This window comes from Daldinia childiae (genome assembly GCF_008694065.1).
Source record: "Daldinia childiae strain JS-1345 chromosome Unknown Scaffold9, whole genome shotgun sequence".
NCBI lineage: Eukaryota > Fungi > Ascomycota > Sordariomycetes > Xylariales > Hypoxylaceae > Daldinia > Daldinia childiae.
Genome location: NW_022984650.1, coordinates 1,378,697 through 1,395,506, shown reverse-complemented (window position 1 = coordinate 1,395,506; position 16,810 = coordinate 1,378,697). Strand labels below are relative to the sequence as shown.

Here is a 16,810-nt window from a genome sequence, read left to right as displayed (position 1 = left end):
ACGAATTTAACCCAATTTGAAAGATATAACGCCCTTACTCGGCAACCCAGATGGCAGCCATACCCATACCCGTACCAATGCACATACTCGTGATGCCAACCTTCTGGCCACGGCGTCGCAACTCGTACAGCAGGGTGCTCACCTGGCGAGCACCAGTGCACCCGAGAGGGTGACCAAAGGCAATAGCGCCACCCTTAGGGTTGATCTTCTCCGCGGGGATCTTCAGCTCGTTAGCACACCAGAGGCACTGGCTGGCAAAAGCCTCGTTGATCTCGAAGATGTCGATATCGTCGATGGTTAGGCCGCCGGCTAGCGATAGGGCCTTGGGAATCGCTTTCCAGGGTCCGAGGCCCATGAGCAGCGGCTTAACGCCGACGACGCTGGCCGCGACGAACTTGCCGAGGATGGTCTGGCCGATGCGCTCGGCTGTCGATCGGCGCATCAACAGGACGGCAGCGGCGCCGTCGCTGATCTGCGATGCGTTGCCCGCGTGGATGGAGCCGTTCTCGGCGAAGGCGGGGCGGATCTTGCCGAGGGATTCGGCGGTGATGCCGGGGCGGACGCCGTCGTCTTTCTTGACGGTGATGTTCTTAGTCTCGCCGCTCTTAGGGTCGGTGTACTTGACGGTTAGCGGGTGGATCTCCTCGTCGAAGAGACCTGCTTGCTGGGCCTTGAGGGCCTTCTGGTAGGAGGCGGCGGCGAAGGCGTCTTGGCTGGCGCGCGAGATCTTGAGGTCTCGGGCCATGTCTTCGGAGAGGACGCCCATGGGGACTTTGCAGTTGGCGGCCTCGGGGTAGGATTCGAGGAGGTCGGAGAACTCGGTTACGGCTTGGGGACTTTTGGAGGAGGATCTTGTCAGCCAGGGGAATTCGGCAATACTGGATGCTTTACGGGGGAGTATTGAGGGAGGAAAGAAAAGTGACTTACCCGTATTGCAAGCTCATGCTCTCGACACCAGCACCGATACCGATCTCGATCATGCCGGCGCGGATCTGGTTGGCGACATCAACGCAGGCTTGTAGACCCGACGAACACTGGCGGTTAAGGGTTCGGACGGCGGCGGTCTCGGGGAGGCCAGCAACAAGAGCTGCGGCGCGCATCTCGGTGGCGCCGCCACCAGGCGCAAGTACCTCACCCACGCACACATCCTCTACCAGCGACGGGTCGATCTTGGATCGCTCCAAGAGTCCCTTCAGGGCTCCCGCCATCAGGTCAGCCGCTTGTGTGTCTTTGAACCCGCCCTTGCCGCCTTTTGTGAACGCCGTTCGGAGACATGCTGTTACTACGATCTGTTTCCCGGAGTTATTAGCTTGTTGGGAATACGGACCAGCTGGGGAAGAAGCTTACGTCGTCTGGGTTCTTCTCGAGAAGCTTCTCACGCGCCGACTTGGAGCCAGAGATTTGGCCTGAGATCTGCGATAATCTTTCGAGGGCTATGGTTATTACGTTTTGTCAGCTGCGTGTGGTGCTTAGGATTCGGAGAAGTGCTTACCACCCATTGTTAGTTTTGTGTTGTTGTTTAAGGTCTAACTATAGTATTGCTGGTAATGATGTTTATATGATGTTAAATATCCAGATTAGTTGGCGGGTTGAGATATTCTATAAAATTAATACAGTTGAGAAGGAGAACGTAAAGGGAATGAATCCGGAGTTTATGATTACAGCAAAAGTAATTGGACCTCGGATGCGTGGCTACCTCGCGCTTGTAGAGTTCCGCTACGCAGTCTAAGTTTTACGCTAAAGTTACGCTGATGTCAGACCCCACAGCTACCCGACCGAGGTATCGTGCTGTATGGGGGAAATTTAACGTTTCTTCACATGCTTGAGCTAGCCCCAGACTTCCCCATCCCCCAAAGCGGTGACACATGTTACGACGCTGTGCAATACATTGTAAGCTTCCCTAGTTCCCCAACTGCGCCGAGAGTAACCTCTCTACATAATAAATAGCCCTTTGCCGTTGAAATAAAGTATATAGACTCCCTACGCGATGCGCCGATTGAAGTTAGTCTTGCAAGTAGCTAGGCCTAGTTGGATGTCTTATACTTCAATATAAGACACATGCGACTTTAGCTCTGGAAATGGCGCGCTATAATTGTAAGGGTACTTTTGCTAGACTTTGGAGTTACGACTAATGAAAGTTATAGTTAACTACCTTAAGATAACTAGAGCTTTATTCTTATATCAATACATACGAGGTCTTCGTTCAGCCGGTTTGAATTATGACCATACGGATTGAAGTGCTTCGAAAGAGATTCTCGCATCTAGATTGCTAAAACGTGCGCTAAATGTTTGAGTCTAGAGAAGACCTGCTATGGGGTGGGAGTGGTTTGAAACCGCTCTCAAGAGTCTTCTAAGATCTGCTATCTACCTACTTAGGTACCTACACTCATTGGACAGAGCCCATCTAGATGAAGGTCTTTTTACGCCCGACGTAGGTAGTTGTACGAAAGATTTCCGTTAATCGCACAGAGCTATTTACCTTTGGTCCAACGGTGCCATAGCACTACTGCAGGTACGTCACACATATATGCATATAGGTTTACCGCAGCTATGGAATTTTTCGCAGGCGCATTTAAGCCACTATTATATTTCGGAAGAGTGTTGAGGAGAGCAGCGCAAAACTATCATGATCATATCTTTAGGAATGGGCGTTCTGTCTTGTTCTTTTCTCTTTCTAAATCTACTGTTACAATATTTCCTTCTTTTTATAGCAACGCCAGCTTCCTTACGTATGTTACATCTTCTTGTGTTGAATTCTTGTCCTCCTGCCGTCAAAACCCCATAGGTACGATCGCTTGATCACCCATGTCTATAACAAGGTTACCACCACCTGTAGTAGACTATGGCAAAGTTACAAAACCCTGATGTCAACATTCAGACTATACTTAGCACGCCAACTGAACTAAAGTATCACGAGTCTCACGCCGGATCTTCCCAGACCAGGATCTATTCTAACACGGAGCTGGAATCTCGATATTTCCGCGATGCGCGTCTTGAGCAATACTTCAGGAAAGAGCAACTTCCAGAGCGACTTATTCAAATCCCTGGACATGTTCTCGGACCTAGATGTAGCGATGTCAAGCCGATCCTTAGTTGGGTAGATAATGCCTGGAGAGATGCTCGGCTCACTGGTCTCGGGCATATGCAGAACACTGTCGTTCCCTTGACTAAAGCATACGTTGAACATCTCATCTCTCATCAACTGAATGCCTGTCTAGTAAACCTTACATACGCTTGGGGCACACCCGGTCCAAGTCGTCGTGGGATACAGCATGTCCAATCATGCGATCCCCAGTCGACAGCCGGGTCTCCCTCAAATCAAGGACAGCAGAAGAAGAGAAAGAAGAATGCTCAAGACAATGATGGCGATGGCGACGACGACGGGGGTGCACGTAGACGCGGGAAGAAACCTATAAATTCGAAAAGCACCAATTTGAGGCTTGCCTGTCCAATTGCTAAGACATTTCCTCATTTACATCTCGATTGCCATAATAATGGTGGGTTTGAAAACACATCCCGAGTTAAGTATGTCAAGTTTTGACCCTATTCGCCCAATCTCCCTCTTACAAATTCATAGGGAACACTTATACCGGAGGCACCGAGCCCCCCAATGCCAACGCTGTGGTCAACCCTTCGACCAGTACGAGCAATTCAGAGAGCACATTAGGGCTATTGAACCCTGTGCGCTCGCTGAAGACGGCTTTCCCATACTTGCAATTCACCATGAGCAAGAAGAGGCATTGCGGAGACGAGCAGACGCGTGGAATGCGACGGAGCTAGCCAAATGGGATAGGATTTACGAGATAGTTTTCCCAAGGGCTTACCGTCCATACCCATCTCCATGTAAGTTGCCATAATTACTATACTATTTTATTGTTTAAACTAATCGGTGCTGTTAGATGTTGAAGAACATGTAGACCCCCCACAACGATTCCAAGAGCTGCAGCAACTCGTGCAATCACAGCAACAACAGATTCACACGCAACAGCAAATGGTACAAGCACTACAGCATCAAATGCAAGAGATACAGCGACAGCGACAGGTTCAAGAGCTACATCAGTTACAGCAGCAGCAGCAGCAAGAGGATAATGTCTTATTTCGGCTCGATAAACATAGCTTTGGCCCACTGGAAGATATCAATGCTGAAATCCACTCTAGTTTTTTTGACGAACAGATGGTAGCCCAGGAGGAGAACCCAGAGACCTAACCATTCTCCCTGCCCGAATAGACACTGAATTTGGGTGTCCTATCTACATGGTTACCAGGCGCTTGGCTACCAAACTAGCGACTATTTGAACCCCCGTTTATCTTCGCTTCAATGACCTTATTGCAATCACTTCTTAGGTTCACATTCGTCTAATTCTAGGAGAGATACCAGTTTATTACTGGGAATAGTCAACGACTCTTTACTTCCTTTTATCTCGGCCTATTTCTACCGGATCAATATTAGTTACGTCCTACCTTTCAAATCACAATCATTAACTATGGGATACGAAGGAATTTGGTATATACGTTTCTCCTTACAGCTCATTCGAATTAAACTACTAGAGCAATCTTCTACTTTCTTTCTTGCTCTTAAACCCTCGGCTGTCTTATATCGCGAAAACCCAACTACTTACGACATAGAGAAGACTACTCTCTCGAGATACATGAGCTACTGTTTCATGAATCGCCACGACTAGCCTCAATGCTTTGACGATAGACGTTATACCTTCGAAAGTTGCCGCTTTCGCAGGCAGCGGGGTGAACGGTATATAAAATCTGACTCAAGTTGGATAGAGCTACGATGTTGGATATTCGTACCTATACTGAAGCTTCCCCGCCTTCAATTTACACTCCTTGAATACTTGTTTATTACTCTTATCTATTCTACTTCTTCACATTCGCTTTTACTAAGTTACGCAAACACCTTCACCTTTTTGATAACGGGGCATGACGAGACATGAATCTAGGACTGAATGGGTGATGTTGGGATGCATATAATATATGTTACTCATTGTTTGTTCACGGTGGCTCTATATACATGGCCATGCCTTAAGGAGCTACATATGGAGCGGGGTGAACCTAAACATTAAAGGGTCTTATGTATGATTACATTAACGACGTCACTAATTCATGAGATCAATCCCGGCTTATCGGTTATGAGAGGGTTAAGGGATCGAGAGGTTATCATACTCGACTACTTGAGCCTCTATTTTTCGCCGTAATCGGTGCCTCCCTAATAGGAATATTGTTTTGATCCAGAGTGGGTTCTTTAAATTTTTCTGTGGGCTTTCCGGACATGCGCAAGATGTATCCTTATTGGATATGGAAAATTCTTTCGACGTCGGTAGGCTTAAACACCAGTACCGAGACACGATTTAGCGCCGAGGCCTCTATGTAACTAGGCGTATGGATCGGCCGGGTATCTTCCGCTACTATGTAACTCATCAGTCTGTCAGCCCATCTCTCGTCCTAGTGCTTACTTCCCCGAGCTGAGGCCAATTAAAAAGATACAAGTTTTTAGCTTCTTGCTCAGGAGCGGACTGGTATCCGATACCCGCTGATTCCCGAGGATCGGAGAAGCTAGTTACGATCGTTTATGGAGACACTTGTCGGCACCACGCCCGGGCTGCCGGGGTGGAGTCTACGAAGCCGAATTTAGTGTGAGGCTCTGCCTGATAATGCTGGTAATTTAGCGGCCCGCAACGCTAGATCTGACTAGGTATGCGCATGGGCGTTACTGTAAGGAAGGATAGTCGTTGCAGATAACGGTAAAGATCTTCGCCTGCATCTATCATTGGCACCCTTGGCGTCGTTGAGAAGAATATCAACTTATGAATTCTAGAGGATGGTCGGCGGGTCAGGTATCGTGTGTGGACGTAGGCCCCAATTTCGACCAATCTCAGCCCACGACCTGCATGCCTAGACTAATAATGCCTCGGGCAGTCATTTGCAAAGGTATGTCCACGCTACGCTTGCTCCCTGTCTGCCTTGAGGCTCTTAGAGACGTATTCGGGTCGGACCTAAGGAATTATGACCGGCCAAGACCATTCTGTTGATGATCATTGCGGTCTTGGAAATCTTGTTTGGTATATAGTTTGCAGAGCCAGCTATCGGCTCTTGCTGTTGATCGCCTTTGAGGCAGATGTATCTCGCGCTTGTGCTTGAAGTAAGGAATTATAAAGGTACCTAAGGTATATGTACTAAAAGTACCATTCATTTTCGATCATTTATCCAGCCTAATAAATACAGCAAGTAGTGTACTTAAGAGGTACAGCTACACTGCAAGAAGCATCATTATGTCCGTCTTCTCTAAGCCTCTACTAGTAGCTACATCAAAATGATAGCCCTTCTCTCCTTAACATAGGTAAGCGCCCAATTCTCCGTTTTAGAAAATGATAATGGTAGATATGACCATATCAACAATGGCTCCATCGATCTTGTGGTTTTACGAACGCGGATCCGAATACCTTTCCATGACCCAACACTTGGGTTAGGTACCTAAGGTAGATAATCATCAGGCTCCGGCTACCTTTCGGACCCTTGCCCATCTATGTTTCTATGCTATCGTGCTCTTGGTCTTGCATTCTTTCAGCTATATAAGAGACTTTGTAGTTAAGTTGTTCTACCCTGTTACCTTTTGGCTATTAGAGATATTAACTCCTTGCCCCCTTAGACTTGACTTATAACTGCCGGATCAATATCTATCGCTTCCTAGCTAGAGCAAATAAATGAATCCCGTATTTTTGTTCCTGCCGGCGCGTTATCCGAATGCACGTTCTACCGTATATAGCTACCTACAAATCGCATCGTGCATCCATTTTAATTCTATTCCCATAACCGTATTTATCTTGAGACAAATGTTGCAATTTTACTGTTGGCTAATAAATTTCGGCAAATGATGATACAACAACTGTAGCTTTTATTCTCATGTAGCTTCTTATTTGCGGAGTTATTCACATACATAAAAGGAGCTAACAACCAATATAAAAGGCGTCGCTGCAATGGCGTCGTAATGCCCGACTTCAGCTACTACCGTAAGAGATTAGAAAATCATAAGAATCATTATTTACTCAACATGCCTTCTTAGACCCTTTCCAAAGTGAAGCATAATAGTTTCTTCTGAATAATTAATTTTGATTTGAGTCCCCACGAGTATATGCCGTTTGTACTTTTATTCCTTTTTCATCAAGACCTTCCCTACCCCTATAACACGCTTCACTTTCTTATGCGATTGCCCGGGCCTTCTATTGGCTATATGCTTTGCTGCCCAACACATAATTTTCCCCAAGATCTAATAACTGTCTTTCTCTCGCATGGGAAGCGATATGTTGGTGTAAATATTTTCGCTTGCTCGCATTTTCGGATGAATACCTATTTACCCTCGGACCTTTCTCTACTCCTTTCTACAGCAACAAGCGTCATAGGAATCATTAATTATGGGCGACGACTGGTGGGACGACTTCTCCAACAACCTTGCTACAGATCTTGCTCCCCTTATTAGCCTTTTTGGAGAAAATCCAACCAAGCAGTATCTCAGCGAATGCTTAACCATTCTAGATATTGTTATATTCTCTATGGCCCCCCTTGGAATCATTACTGCTGTCGTATCTGCAATTCGAGTATGTGGGACGCCATCTCTTAGAGCTTTTGTCGGAAGAGCTCAAGAGGGAGCAGGTACAGCCGAGGCAGAATTGTGCTCATCTACTAGCCGCGATGTTTGTGAGCTTTACACTAATGGAGGCATTGCTCGTGTTTTCGGTCGTCCTAAGCTACTCGAAGTTGTACACGATCCCAAGTATTCGGGCAATGCATTTCATCCTACAGATGGAAGCAAGCCAACAGCTGGTATATATTCGTTCCAGCAATACATCAAAACAGAGCGCGGAAGACAAGAATGGAACGAGACGCAAAACCGAAATAAATCTGCGGGATCAGACGAGGAGAACTACGTCAGAGCAAAGCCAGCACGCTTTGCACCAAATCCAAATCTGTCTCTCAATATTGGGATCAAGCCATTGAGTCGTAGTTGGTTTATTTTTGCGGCCATACTAGGGATTATGATGCAGTCCTTCGTATTGGTATGGGCAGTTCTCACAAGATACCACTATCAATGGACACGAAGCCCTAATGAAGGTAAACTCTAACTCCTATGTTTTCGTTTTATTTTATTACTAAATATCAATTTTAGACTCCTACGCGGTTCCGTTGTTTGTAATTGGGACGATCTTACTCTGCCTCGGAATAGCATTATGTGCTTACTTGGTCGAAAGCAAAACCAAGGAACATGTATTCGAAAGGAAAGTTAGTCCGAACGTCAAGTCTAGGTTCTATTGGGTCCAACCAGGAAATCAAACGATAGGCGATCAGATGTTTGACCCCTTTGCGTATTCAGACACCAAATTCCCCTTACGGAAATACATCACGTCGTATAAGGACAAAAGGGGAAATGCTACGATGGGCTATATTTGGACCGCAGTCTCATTATCCGTGATAGGGTTTATTTGCCAGTTTTTAGGTCTCAGAGCATGTCACTCATCTGTGTCGGTCCTCCAACTGGGCGTGACTATCATTATGAGCATCGTCCGTGCAGGGCTTAGAACTCAGCGACTAAGGGAGGAGGATAACCTTATAACGGAAGACCCAAACTTCCTCCAGGGGCACGAACTGGACTGGTTGACATTCAAGATTGGACAATCTGATATGCCTTCTATACCCAACACCTGCAAATGGGAGGTTATTAGTACGCCAAGGACAAGTTGCGCAGACATTACTATTAACTCTACCATAAATGCGTCTTCCTATTCCGAAGCCCATAGAAAAAATATATCCTATCTATTAGAAATACTCGAAGGCATTTCAGGCGGTGTGTCTATCCTTTCTGGGTTTCGAATCCAATTACGCAACTGTAATTTCTTGATAGATCATACGAAAATGGCTGAGGAGGAGATTGCTCGGTGGATCTCAGAAAAATACTGCACTAGGCAAACTCAACATAATTGTTCACCTAATACCTGTGATGGATTTGGTCCCAATGCGGCGGTAAAGATGTTCTTTTATAGAAGTCGGCTTGCTCGTATGACAGGACTGGAGGAACCAGTGTCGGAACATAGCAGTCACTGGGGTAATAAACGCGTTTTAGTTCGAGATACGGCCCTAGCTTTGGCGCAAGCTATTGAAGAAACGATGCAAGTTCTCTTTGCCTCAGATTCCCAGCAATCCGTTAAACTTTCTGGATCATGGGGACAAACCTTTCGCTTGTTCTGGACTATCAAGTACTCATGCACATTGGTGGATTCTCCCCTAGCCAAAGATGGAACTATCCAAATGTCGTTGCGAAGAGCAATTAATAAGGACAACCTTCCTGAAGGTCCGTGGAAAGCTGATATATCCGAACTAGAAGCTGTCCTTGGCTTGTGGTTCTGGTCATTAAAACAGCAAGAGCCGCGCGATAGTCAAGATGCAGAAGACGTGGACTTTAAGAAGTTTGATGAGCGTATATGTCGCATTCTCTCGGCTAGTCAAAATATGAAGCATGAAACGGGCGAAAAACTGGATTTGAATCTCTGGAGAGATAAAATGGAGGTATATATACAAAAATGCCGATTAAAGGTACAAGACGCAGATATCCAATCAGGATCCAAAGCAGAAGGAAACGAACACCACATCAATCAAAGCTCGAATTCGGAGCGAAATATCACCCGCGCGGAAGTCGAGAATGGTGAATGGTGGAGGGATAGAGAGCGGAGGAATAGACAAGATGAGGATGATAACTTCGTTCTTGGTGTTGGCAAAAACGAACCCCCTCGCAAATCAGACGACCAGCGACGATTTTTTGGCTGGTGTAATTTGAAAGAGACTTCGCCGTGGAAGAGTCTTGATGCTTTAGTGATGACTTCCGAAAGCTCCCTTTTATTAAATTGCGCGCAGGAAATATATTCTTCATTTTTATCCGCAATTATGACAGCTGTCCAGGATATCGGGAAAATAGAAGCTACGCGACATTCGAATGATATTAAGGTTAAAAATGAGACTGTCGACAAGATTCAGGAGATTCTTGTTAAAAGAGGCCTGTGTGACGCAGAAGATGCTTTCGCATGTACCATCCCGATTTTGAGAAATCAGCATAAGCTTCAACTTCCTGATAAGATCCTTAATGAGATCATAGAATCGGAAAGATTTCGGTTGGATTGGGATACAGATTTCATTGACTATAGACTTCGTCATTCGTATTCAAGTCTAGGATCAATAAGCGAGCAGGAACGATCGTTTGAGGGACTCGAGACTATTAATCGGGTCAGACGAACTTTTATAGGGACCTGCGAAATCTATCGTCAAGCTCTCTTACAAGATGACTACAGAACAACTATGGTCCGCAAAGGAATTGTTGGATTGTTACGACGGTACTCAAGAGACCAAAAAATCATGGCTATCCCACTTGTCTGGATTGATTTTGGGGGTCGCACATATTCAAGTAATCGTCAATCGACACTTAGCCTTGCTGAGACGATTAGATGTTATGCTACCGCTGCCCTGTATCACATACAAAGGGATCTAGCATATTCCGGCTACCAAATAAGAAAGCTACAGACTGAATTAGGAGAGGGAGTCAACCCAAAAATAAAAGCAGACAACCTTTTTCAAGCGATTAAAGAATCTGATTTGAGCGCCACTCTCTATTTTCTGGAACGGGAACCTCTTGACGAGTCATCAAAATCTTCTGCACTTATTGATGCCTGTCAATTAGGCTGGTATATGGTTGTCGACGTCCTGATGAAGCTGGGTGCAGGAGCAGAACAAGATAAAGACAGATTTCTTTATGCCTCCCAAGTCGGAGATATCAACATAGCGAGAAGATTCATTGGAAAGAGAGATATACGACGGCAAGAAGATGACCACGACGATGACGACTATGATTATTGTTGTATGGTCGTTCGCGAAGTAGCAAAACGAGGACATGCTATAATATTCAAAGATATAATACAAACCTGGGGAGACCGGTCAATATTTGATAACGATCAAAAGGGTATGACGCCATTAAGTTTGGCCATCATATCAGGACATTGTCATATCATAAATTTACTTCTCAGCAACGGACTAGCAAATCCAAATGATACGAAACTACCAGCGCTTCATTTAGCCATTGCGGAAGGAAAAAAGGACGTAGTAGAACTGCTTTTAAAATTTGACGAAGTTGATCCAAACGATGACAGGTATCTCAACACACCACCTCTAGCATGCGCGGTTAGAGTTCAAAACGAATCTATCTTTGAGAAGATCCTAAGCACCCAGAGAACTAACCCAGATTATAAGGACTATATGTATAGGTCGGCTCTTTGGTGGGCAGCGGCTCTAGGTCTTGACTCTTATGTCCAAAAGCTCCTCGACTCTAGAAAATTGTACCGTCCGGACTTCAAGGATGCGGAAGGTGATACACCACTCTCAATCGCAGTGCAAGCAGGTCATCGAGGGGTGGTTGACCTGCTACTTAAGATACCGGAAACTACTGTCAGCTTAGAAACGGTCGTAATTGCTGGTAAAAAAGGCTATCAGGATCTTGTTGAAAAAGTCCTGCCGCGAAGTGTAAAGAAAAAAAGCGATGCAAAGCGATTGTTGGAAGAGTACCAACTGGGAGATATGTGGCATAATATCGAAAACAATATATCATGGGACGCATCACATAAGGATGAAAGGGAAATCGATTGGGATAGGTTGAGAGAGAAAATGGAATCTGGATTGCAAAATCTGGACTATACTTCACGGTTGGCTGATGAGCCATTCGATATCATACCTGGCTATATGCCTATTATTCGAAACTCGGCTGAGAATCAGGGACGTACTTCATTCATGGGAGAGGCTCTAGATAAGGAGGAATGATGTTTAAATCATCTTTGGAAGTACATTAATGCAATGCGTTAGACATCAAATATTTTGAATGTAATCCCAACTAAGAAAGGACCACACTTAGGCACATGATGTAGCATTATCATAGAAAGGGAGAAACAGCACCAACTCAAAGAGCATGGCAATCTCACATGCCGCCATGCACATAACCTTGACGGATTCAGATACCACTGCTCAATCTATATATGCACTTCCTCGATCTGTAGCGTAGCGCGCTTGAATCTAACACGGGATTCTTCAAGACGGGCCTTCCAGACCTCCTTTAGCGATTCCTCACTCTTGCCCTCGAGTCGTATAACTTCTTCCTCCGGCATCCAGGCACTCTGCATGGCATCATAGTCTGATCGTTCGGCTGTGACGCACAAATCGAATTCAGGGGTGAGGTACATATAGCCGCGGTAATTGCCCAAGCGTATCGCGAACATCTCTTCGCAGAGATCTATCGCTCCCTCAAGGAGACCCACCTGCCAATCGAAGAAATCTTCCGTGCCGACTCTTGTTATGATATCTAGAGTGGTAGACAATCTGTCCATACCAAAGTGTACGCGAAAATTGATGTGGCCGACTAGGTCGGCTAGTATTTCTTTGTGGATGAGAATGGATTGTGCCGCGGGAATATACGGGTCTCTGAAGTCTTGTGGGATCGTGCGAGTTACCTCGATAATTTTCCAGATTCGTTCCCTTTCGAAACGACTCCAATGCATAATCTTCTCCACCCATCCGAATCGCCCTGCGGCAAGATCAACAGCGAATATCTCTCCGGATGGGAGTGTTAACCGAAGAACACTGTGGGGGTCCATCATGCTGGACTTTTCTATGCCATTTTCGAATTTGCGGCAAAGTGGACGATCGGCGTTCTTGACGAGGATGGTGACTATCTTAAAGTCTTGACATAGGTCTATAAGTCGTTAGTATGTTTAGGTAGTTTTGTGAATAACTTCAAAGAGAGTCCAGCTTGACTTACCATCTAAGAACAATACCTTTAACGGGCCAATCAAGTACATCATCTCCCGGACATACTGATCACTCTGGACCATTACTGCATGTCGATCTGTAGAGAATCCGTCAAAGGGAAACGGACGCGTCATGTAGGAACCAAGCATTCCCAATAGATACGGCTTATGTTCTTTCAACATCGTCATGCCACGTTCTTCCCAGCATGATCTAAACAGAAGATTGGTTGCTTTAGCTTCCATGATGCGAAATAAGCTATCCATGAAGGACACAGCTCGCATGAGCTGTTTGCGATTGACACATACTGGCTTATGGGTCGGCCAGTCTAATTCTTGGCATCTCCGGCTACAATAGGTTGTGCTCATGATAGTCTGAGCACCCCTTTTCAATAGACAGTCGCCGCAGGTTAGAAATAGTTTCGAAGCACCACATCGGGCACATTGTCTGGTCGGCGATGCTGGGGAATTCTGGGAGTTCTGGGAGTTCTGGGAGTTCTGGGAGTTCTGGGAGTTGTAGAAGTTAGAGACTGGAGATGTTTCATCGAGGTCGTGTCTATCATTGGTGCTCCCATCGTTATTGCCCCTATCATTATCGTCACTTCCATTGCTGTCTGGAAAGTTGTCGCTCCTACCATTGCTAGCTATACTAATAGCGTCCCCACCATTATCGCTCTTACCATCGGCGATCTCGTTATAGTTGCTGCTTCCGTCGGCGATCCCGCTGAAATCACTCCTTCCGTCGGCGATCTCTCTAGAATCGCTCCTTCCGTCGGCGATGCTGGTATTTTCGGTCCCATCATTGTCGTTCCTACCATTCTTGTCTCCGCTGTGATCGGCCTCAGTATTCAGTGCTGCTAGCTCTTGTATTTTCCTGCCCTGGTATATCCATTTGCACGCCGAAAAGAAATCTTCTTCATAAGGTCCTGGGTAGTAGGTTCCGGCATGAATTACCATGTGAGATAGGCGTTCAACAAAGGCAACATGTAGACTATGGTTACATGCGAGAACTTGGTGGGCGACCGTAATGAAGGTCGAGAAATGTGGATGATTTAGGGGAGAAGAAGCTGCCTTTTTCAAGAAATTACGTAGAACTCGTCGATACTTGGCATCCAGCTCGTCTACATTGCTGGAATAATTCCTATCATTTTCCAGTGGGTCTCCCAGATTTCTGATCAGCTCTTCTATTGAATTTGATGGGGTGGGGCTGATGTTGCAGTCGTAGAGCTCTCGGCAAAGAACTTCCATGATGAGAGTGTTATATTAAAGGTATTTTGAAGAGGCAAAAAGGGTGTGGCGACCATAGAGGAGAATGAACAAGGCAAGAACACAATTAGGCCACTAAGGGACTCCTGGGTTGGAATGTGCGTCCTTCTATCATCGGTTAGTGATGACACCAGGCACGATCGCATGATTGCATTGTTTTCAACTTGCCTGTTGGTGCTTGGGATAAAAACCTAGACGAAGGAGTCGTCCACGAGGAGAAAATGAGGGTGACTGAAAGTGATAGAGTACAATACCAGGTCCAACAGGGAGATAATGGTTGAAATGTAATAGAATATGTGGTAATACAGGGCTTGACTCAGTAGAGAAAGGCAAAGGTTGAATTGTTACCTTTCTGTTTGATGGGAAAGAAAAAGAACGTGGTTACCAAATTGTCGTTGTAGAAGCTTCTATCGTTACTGTCGCACCGAGAATTTTAGAAAACGTGGATGCCTATTTGGTCGAAGTCGCGTCTTGACGCGTTATGCCCCTATTTTGAGGCATCCCGGCCCAGTAGCGCGCCTACCTAGCAGAGCTAAACTATTCATCCAATACAAAGAGTGGTCAAAACCTTATTTTTATATACCTGAGTATCTAAGACATGTGAAGCTATTATGAATAATAAGTGTCACTTGGGTGCATGCCTTATTGGTGCTCTTTAATAGGCATCTGGTACCTTGCAGACCTAGAAATTTTTGAATGTATAAAAGTTGGCCATGGAGTTAATAGTAAACTTATTGTCGTGTCTTTAAATAACTGAAACATTTATGGCAAATGGGTTTTGGTTGTATTATATTAATAGTTCAGTTGTAATTATGTTTTTAGCATTTAACTATGACGTTTCATACGTTGATAGTGTCGTGTCTTGAGTTCCTTCTTATATACTAACACCAATAATACAACATAGTAAATGACACCAAGCTATATATACTCCCTCCATTACTAGATAGTTAGGTTGGAATAATTTGTAAAGTAGGTAACTAGGCGGCATTCTAAAACACATATACCCGGGGGGTTGCTTAGGTAGATATAAGACAATAACATAAGAGTATTAGATAGTTCAAGTTAGAAATTAGTTTACAGCCATGACTCTTTGAATTAAGAAATACTTCAGTACTCAAGGCATATGAACTTCTGTTTTCTTCTTCTTGTTAAATGAGTGCTTAGACAAACACTTGTAAAGAATATACTTAGATCAGCTTTGGGATTGAGATATAAAGGGGTGAGTTAAAATACTATAAAAATATATGATTATTATAGCAATAACTAATTGATATAGTAATGACAAACTGATAAATAAATAACATGGAATCTCTCACGTTTATACACTTAGACTATAGCTTAGACTATTATTTACTCAATCACTAGCACCTATCAATGCGAGTCTTTGTCATAACTGGCTCCTAAATATCTTGTAAAAAGGTAGAATTATACAACAATCTTCACGTGTGCGTAATATAGAATGTTATATTGGAAGACTACCTTATTTATAATCTAGTCAGAATCCCTTTTGTCAATCAGTATAAGCTATGGTGTTAACAGTGAAGACTGTGTTACACGATATAGAGGTTATTGGAATAATCTATAGCTGCATCTCTGCTACTGTTTCTGTGTACATGACGGTGAATATGCATAGCCTCCTAGAAACCCTCTTGTTTAAAATTTACTGAAAAGAATAATTTGATCAAGCACCTCCATCGTATGGCATTCAACAACTACGTCTTGAGAGGTATACTATCTGTCAGATATTATACCCTTAATTTATGTTATACATAAATTGAATATCATGATATATAGATTGAACTAGTAACGTCTGCTTTTCTACACCTTTACAAGGGCGTTACGTAGCCCCTATAGTAGATATACCCTTGTAACTACCCCTAACCCACTTATACCCCAACACCCTCAGAATAGACCGAAGTGAGAATATACTCTGATTCCAACCTTATATCAAAGGACAAGAAGACCTCTCAAGATATATTATAAGTCTTTAGTAGCCAATAAAGTATAAATATGGTAGATATGTCGCCCCCCTAAAGTCCATCTCATTGTTAGTTAAGCCATCGATCCCAAAAACATTCATCTCATACATCTTCAAAAGACCACCCAGTTCAACGCTAATTCAAATCATTTGGGTAACTCAAAATGTACTTCTATGAAATTGCAGTTATTATACTTTTAGCACCTATTACTCTCTTGACAATACTACAAAAGGAAACTGCTATTGACCACTACGAGTTCACTTCAAGGGCCAATTTGATGAGAATAAGAATAAGACTTCTAAATGCAATATCTCTGACAAGGTGTTTCTAGCACAATAGCGATTATGTCTCTAGTTGTGGTGATGAGTGGGTACCTGTAGACGATTTTCAGGACGAACATTAATATTGGCTTGGGTAAAAAATACCATAGACTAAACTAGTACACTAAGGGTGAATCTACTATGACCAAACCTACTACTACGCCTTGCCTGGTAAAAAGTAAGCTTAGTTGATATGAACTATAAGGTTATTGGAGACATTGGTGTCTTGAGTTAATATTAACCCCTTAACATTCTGGAAGAGTGGCGTATTTTGTTAATTACCAAGAAATTAACCTTCTCTAGTTGAGAGACATCAATCGATGTGTACCTACTGTTGTTCCATTGGCCACGCTATACTCTTATAATATTATAAACTTGTTTAACTATTTTTAACTTGTTTATATTGGAT

The 16,810-nt window shown here is 44.2% G+C and overlaps 3 protein-coding genes across 3 annotated transcripts; 1 reads left to right on the top strand and 2 right to left on the bottom strand.

Annotated features, from left to right (window-relative positions):
* Window positions 1–34: 34 nt before the first annotated feature.
* On the bottom strand, window positions 35–1,499 carry GL218_07583 (3-ketoacyl-CoA thiolase, peroxisomal; the record flags this gene model as incomplete). Its single annotated transcript, XM_033584345.1, has 4 exons — window positions 35–836; window positions 928–1,289; window positions 1,348–1,433; window positions 1,493–1,499. The coding sequence occupies 4 exons, from the start codon at window positions 1,497–1,499 to the stop codon at window positions 35–37; spliced, it is 1,257 nt and encodes a 418-aa protein (XP_033432601.1).
* Window positions 1,500–7,421: 5,922 nt separating this feature from the next.
* On the top strand, window positions 7,422–8,129 carry GL218_07582 (putative ankyrin repeat protein; the record flags this gene model as incomplete). The annotated part of the gene is made up of 1 exon (XM_033584344.1): window positions 7,422–8,129. The coding sequence occupies one exon, from the start codon at window positions 7,422–7,424 to the stop codon at window positions 8,127–8,129; it is 708 nt and encodes a 235-aa protein (XP_033432600.1).
* Window positions 8,130–12,065: 3,936 nt separating this feature from the next.
* On the bottom strand, window positions 12,066–12,923 carry GL218_07581 (uncharacterized protein; the record flags this gene model as incomplete). The annotated part of the gene is made up of 2 exons (XM_033584343.1): window positions 12,066–12,784; window positions 12,851–12,923. The coding sequence occupies 2 exons, from the start codon at window positions 12,921–12,923 to the stop codon at window positions 12,066–12,068; spliced, it is 792 nt and encodes a 263-aa protein (XP_033432599.1).
* Between the last annotated feature and the right edge of the window lie 3,887 nt (window positions 12,924–16,810).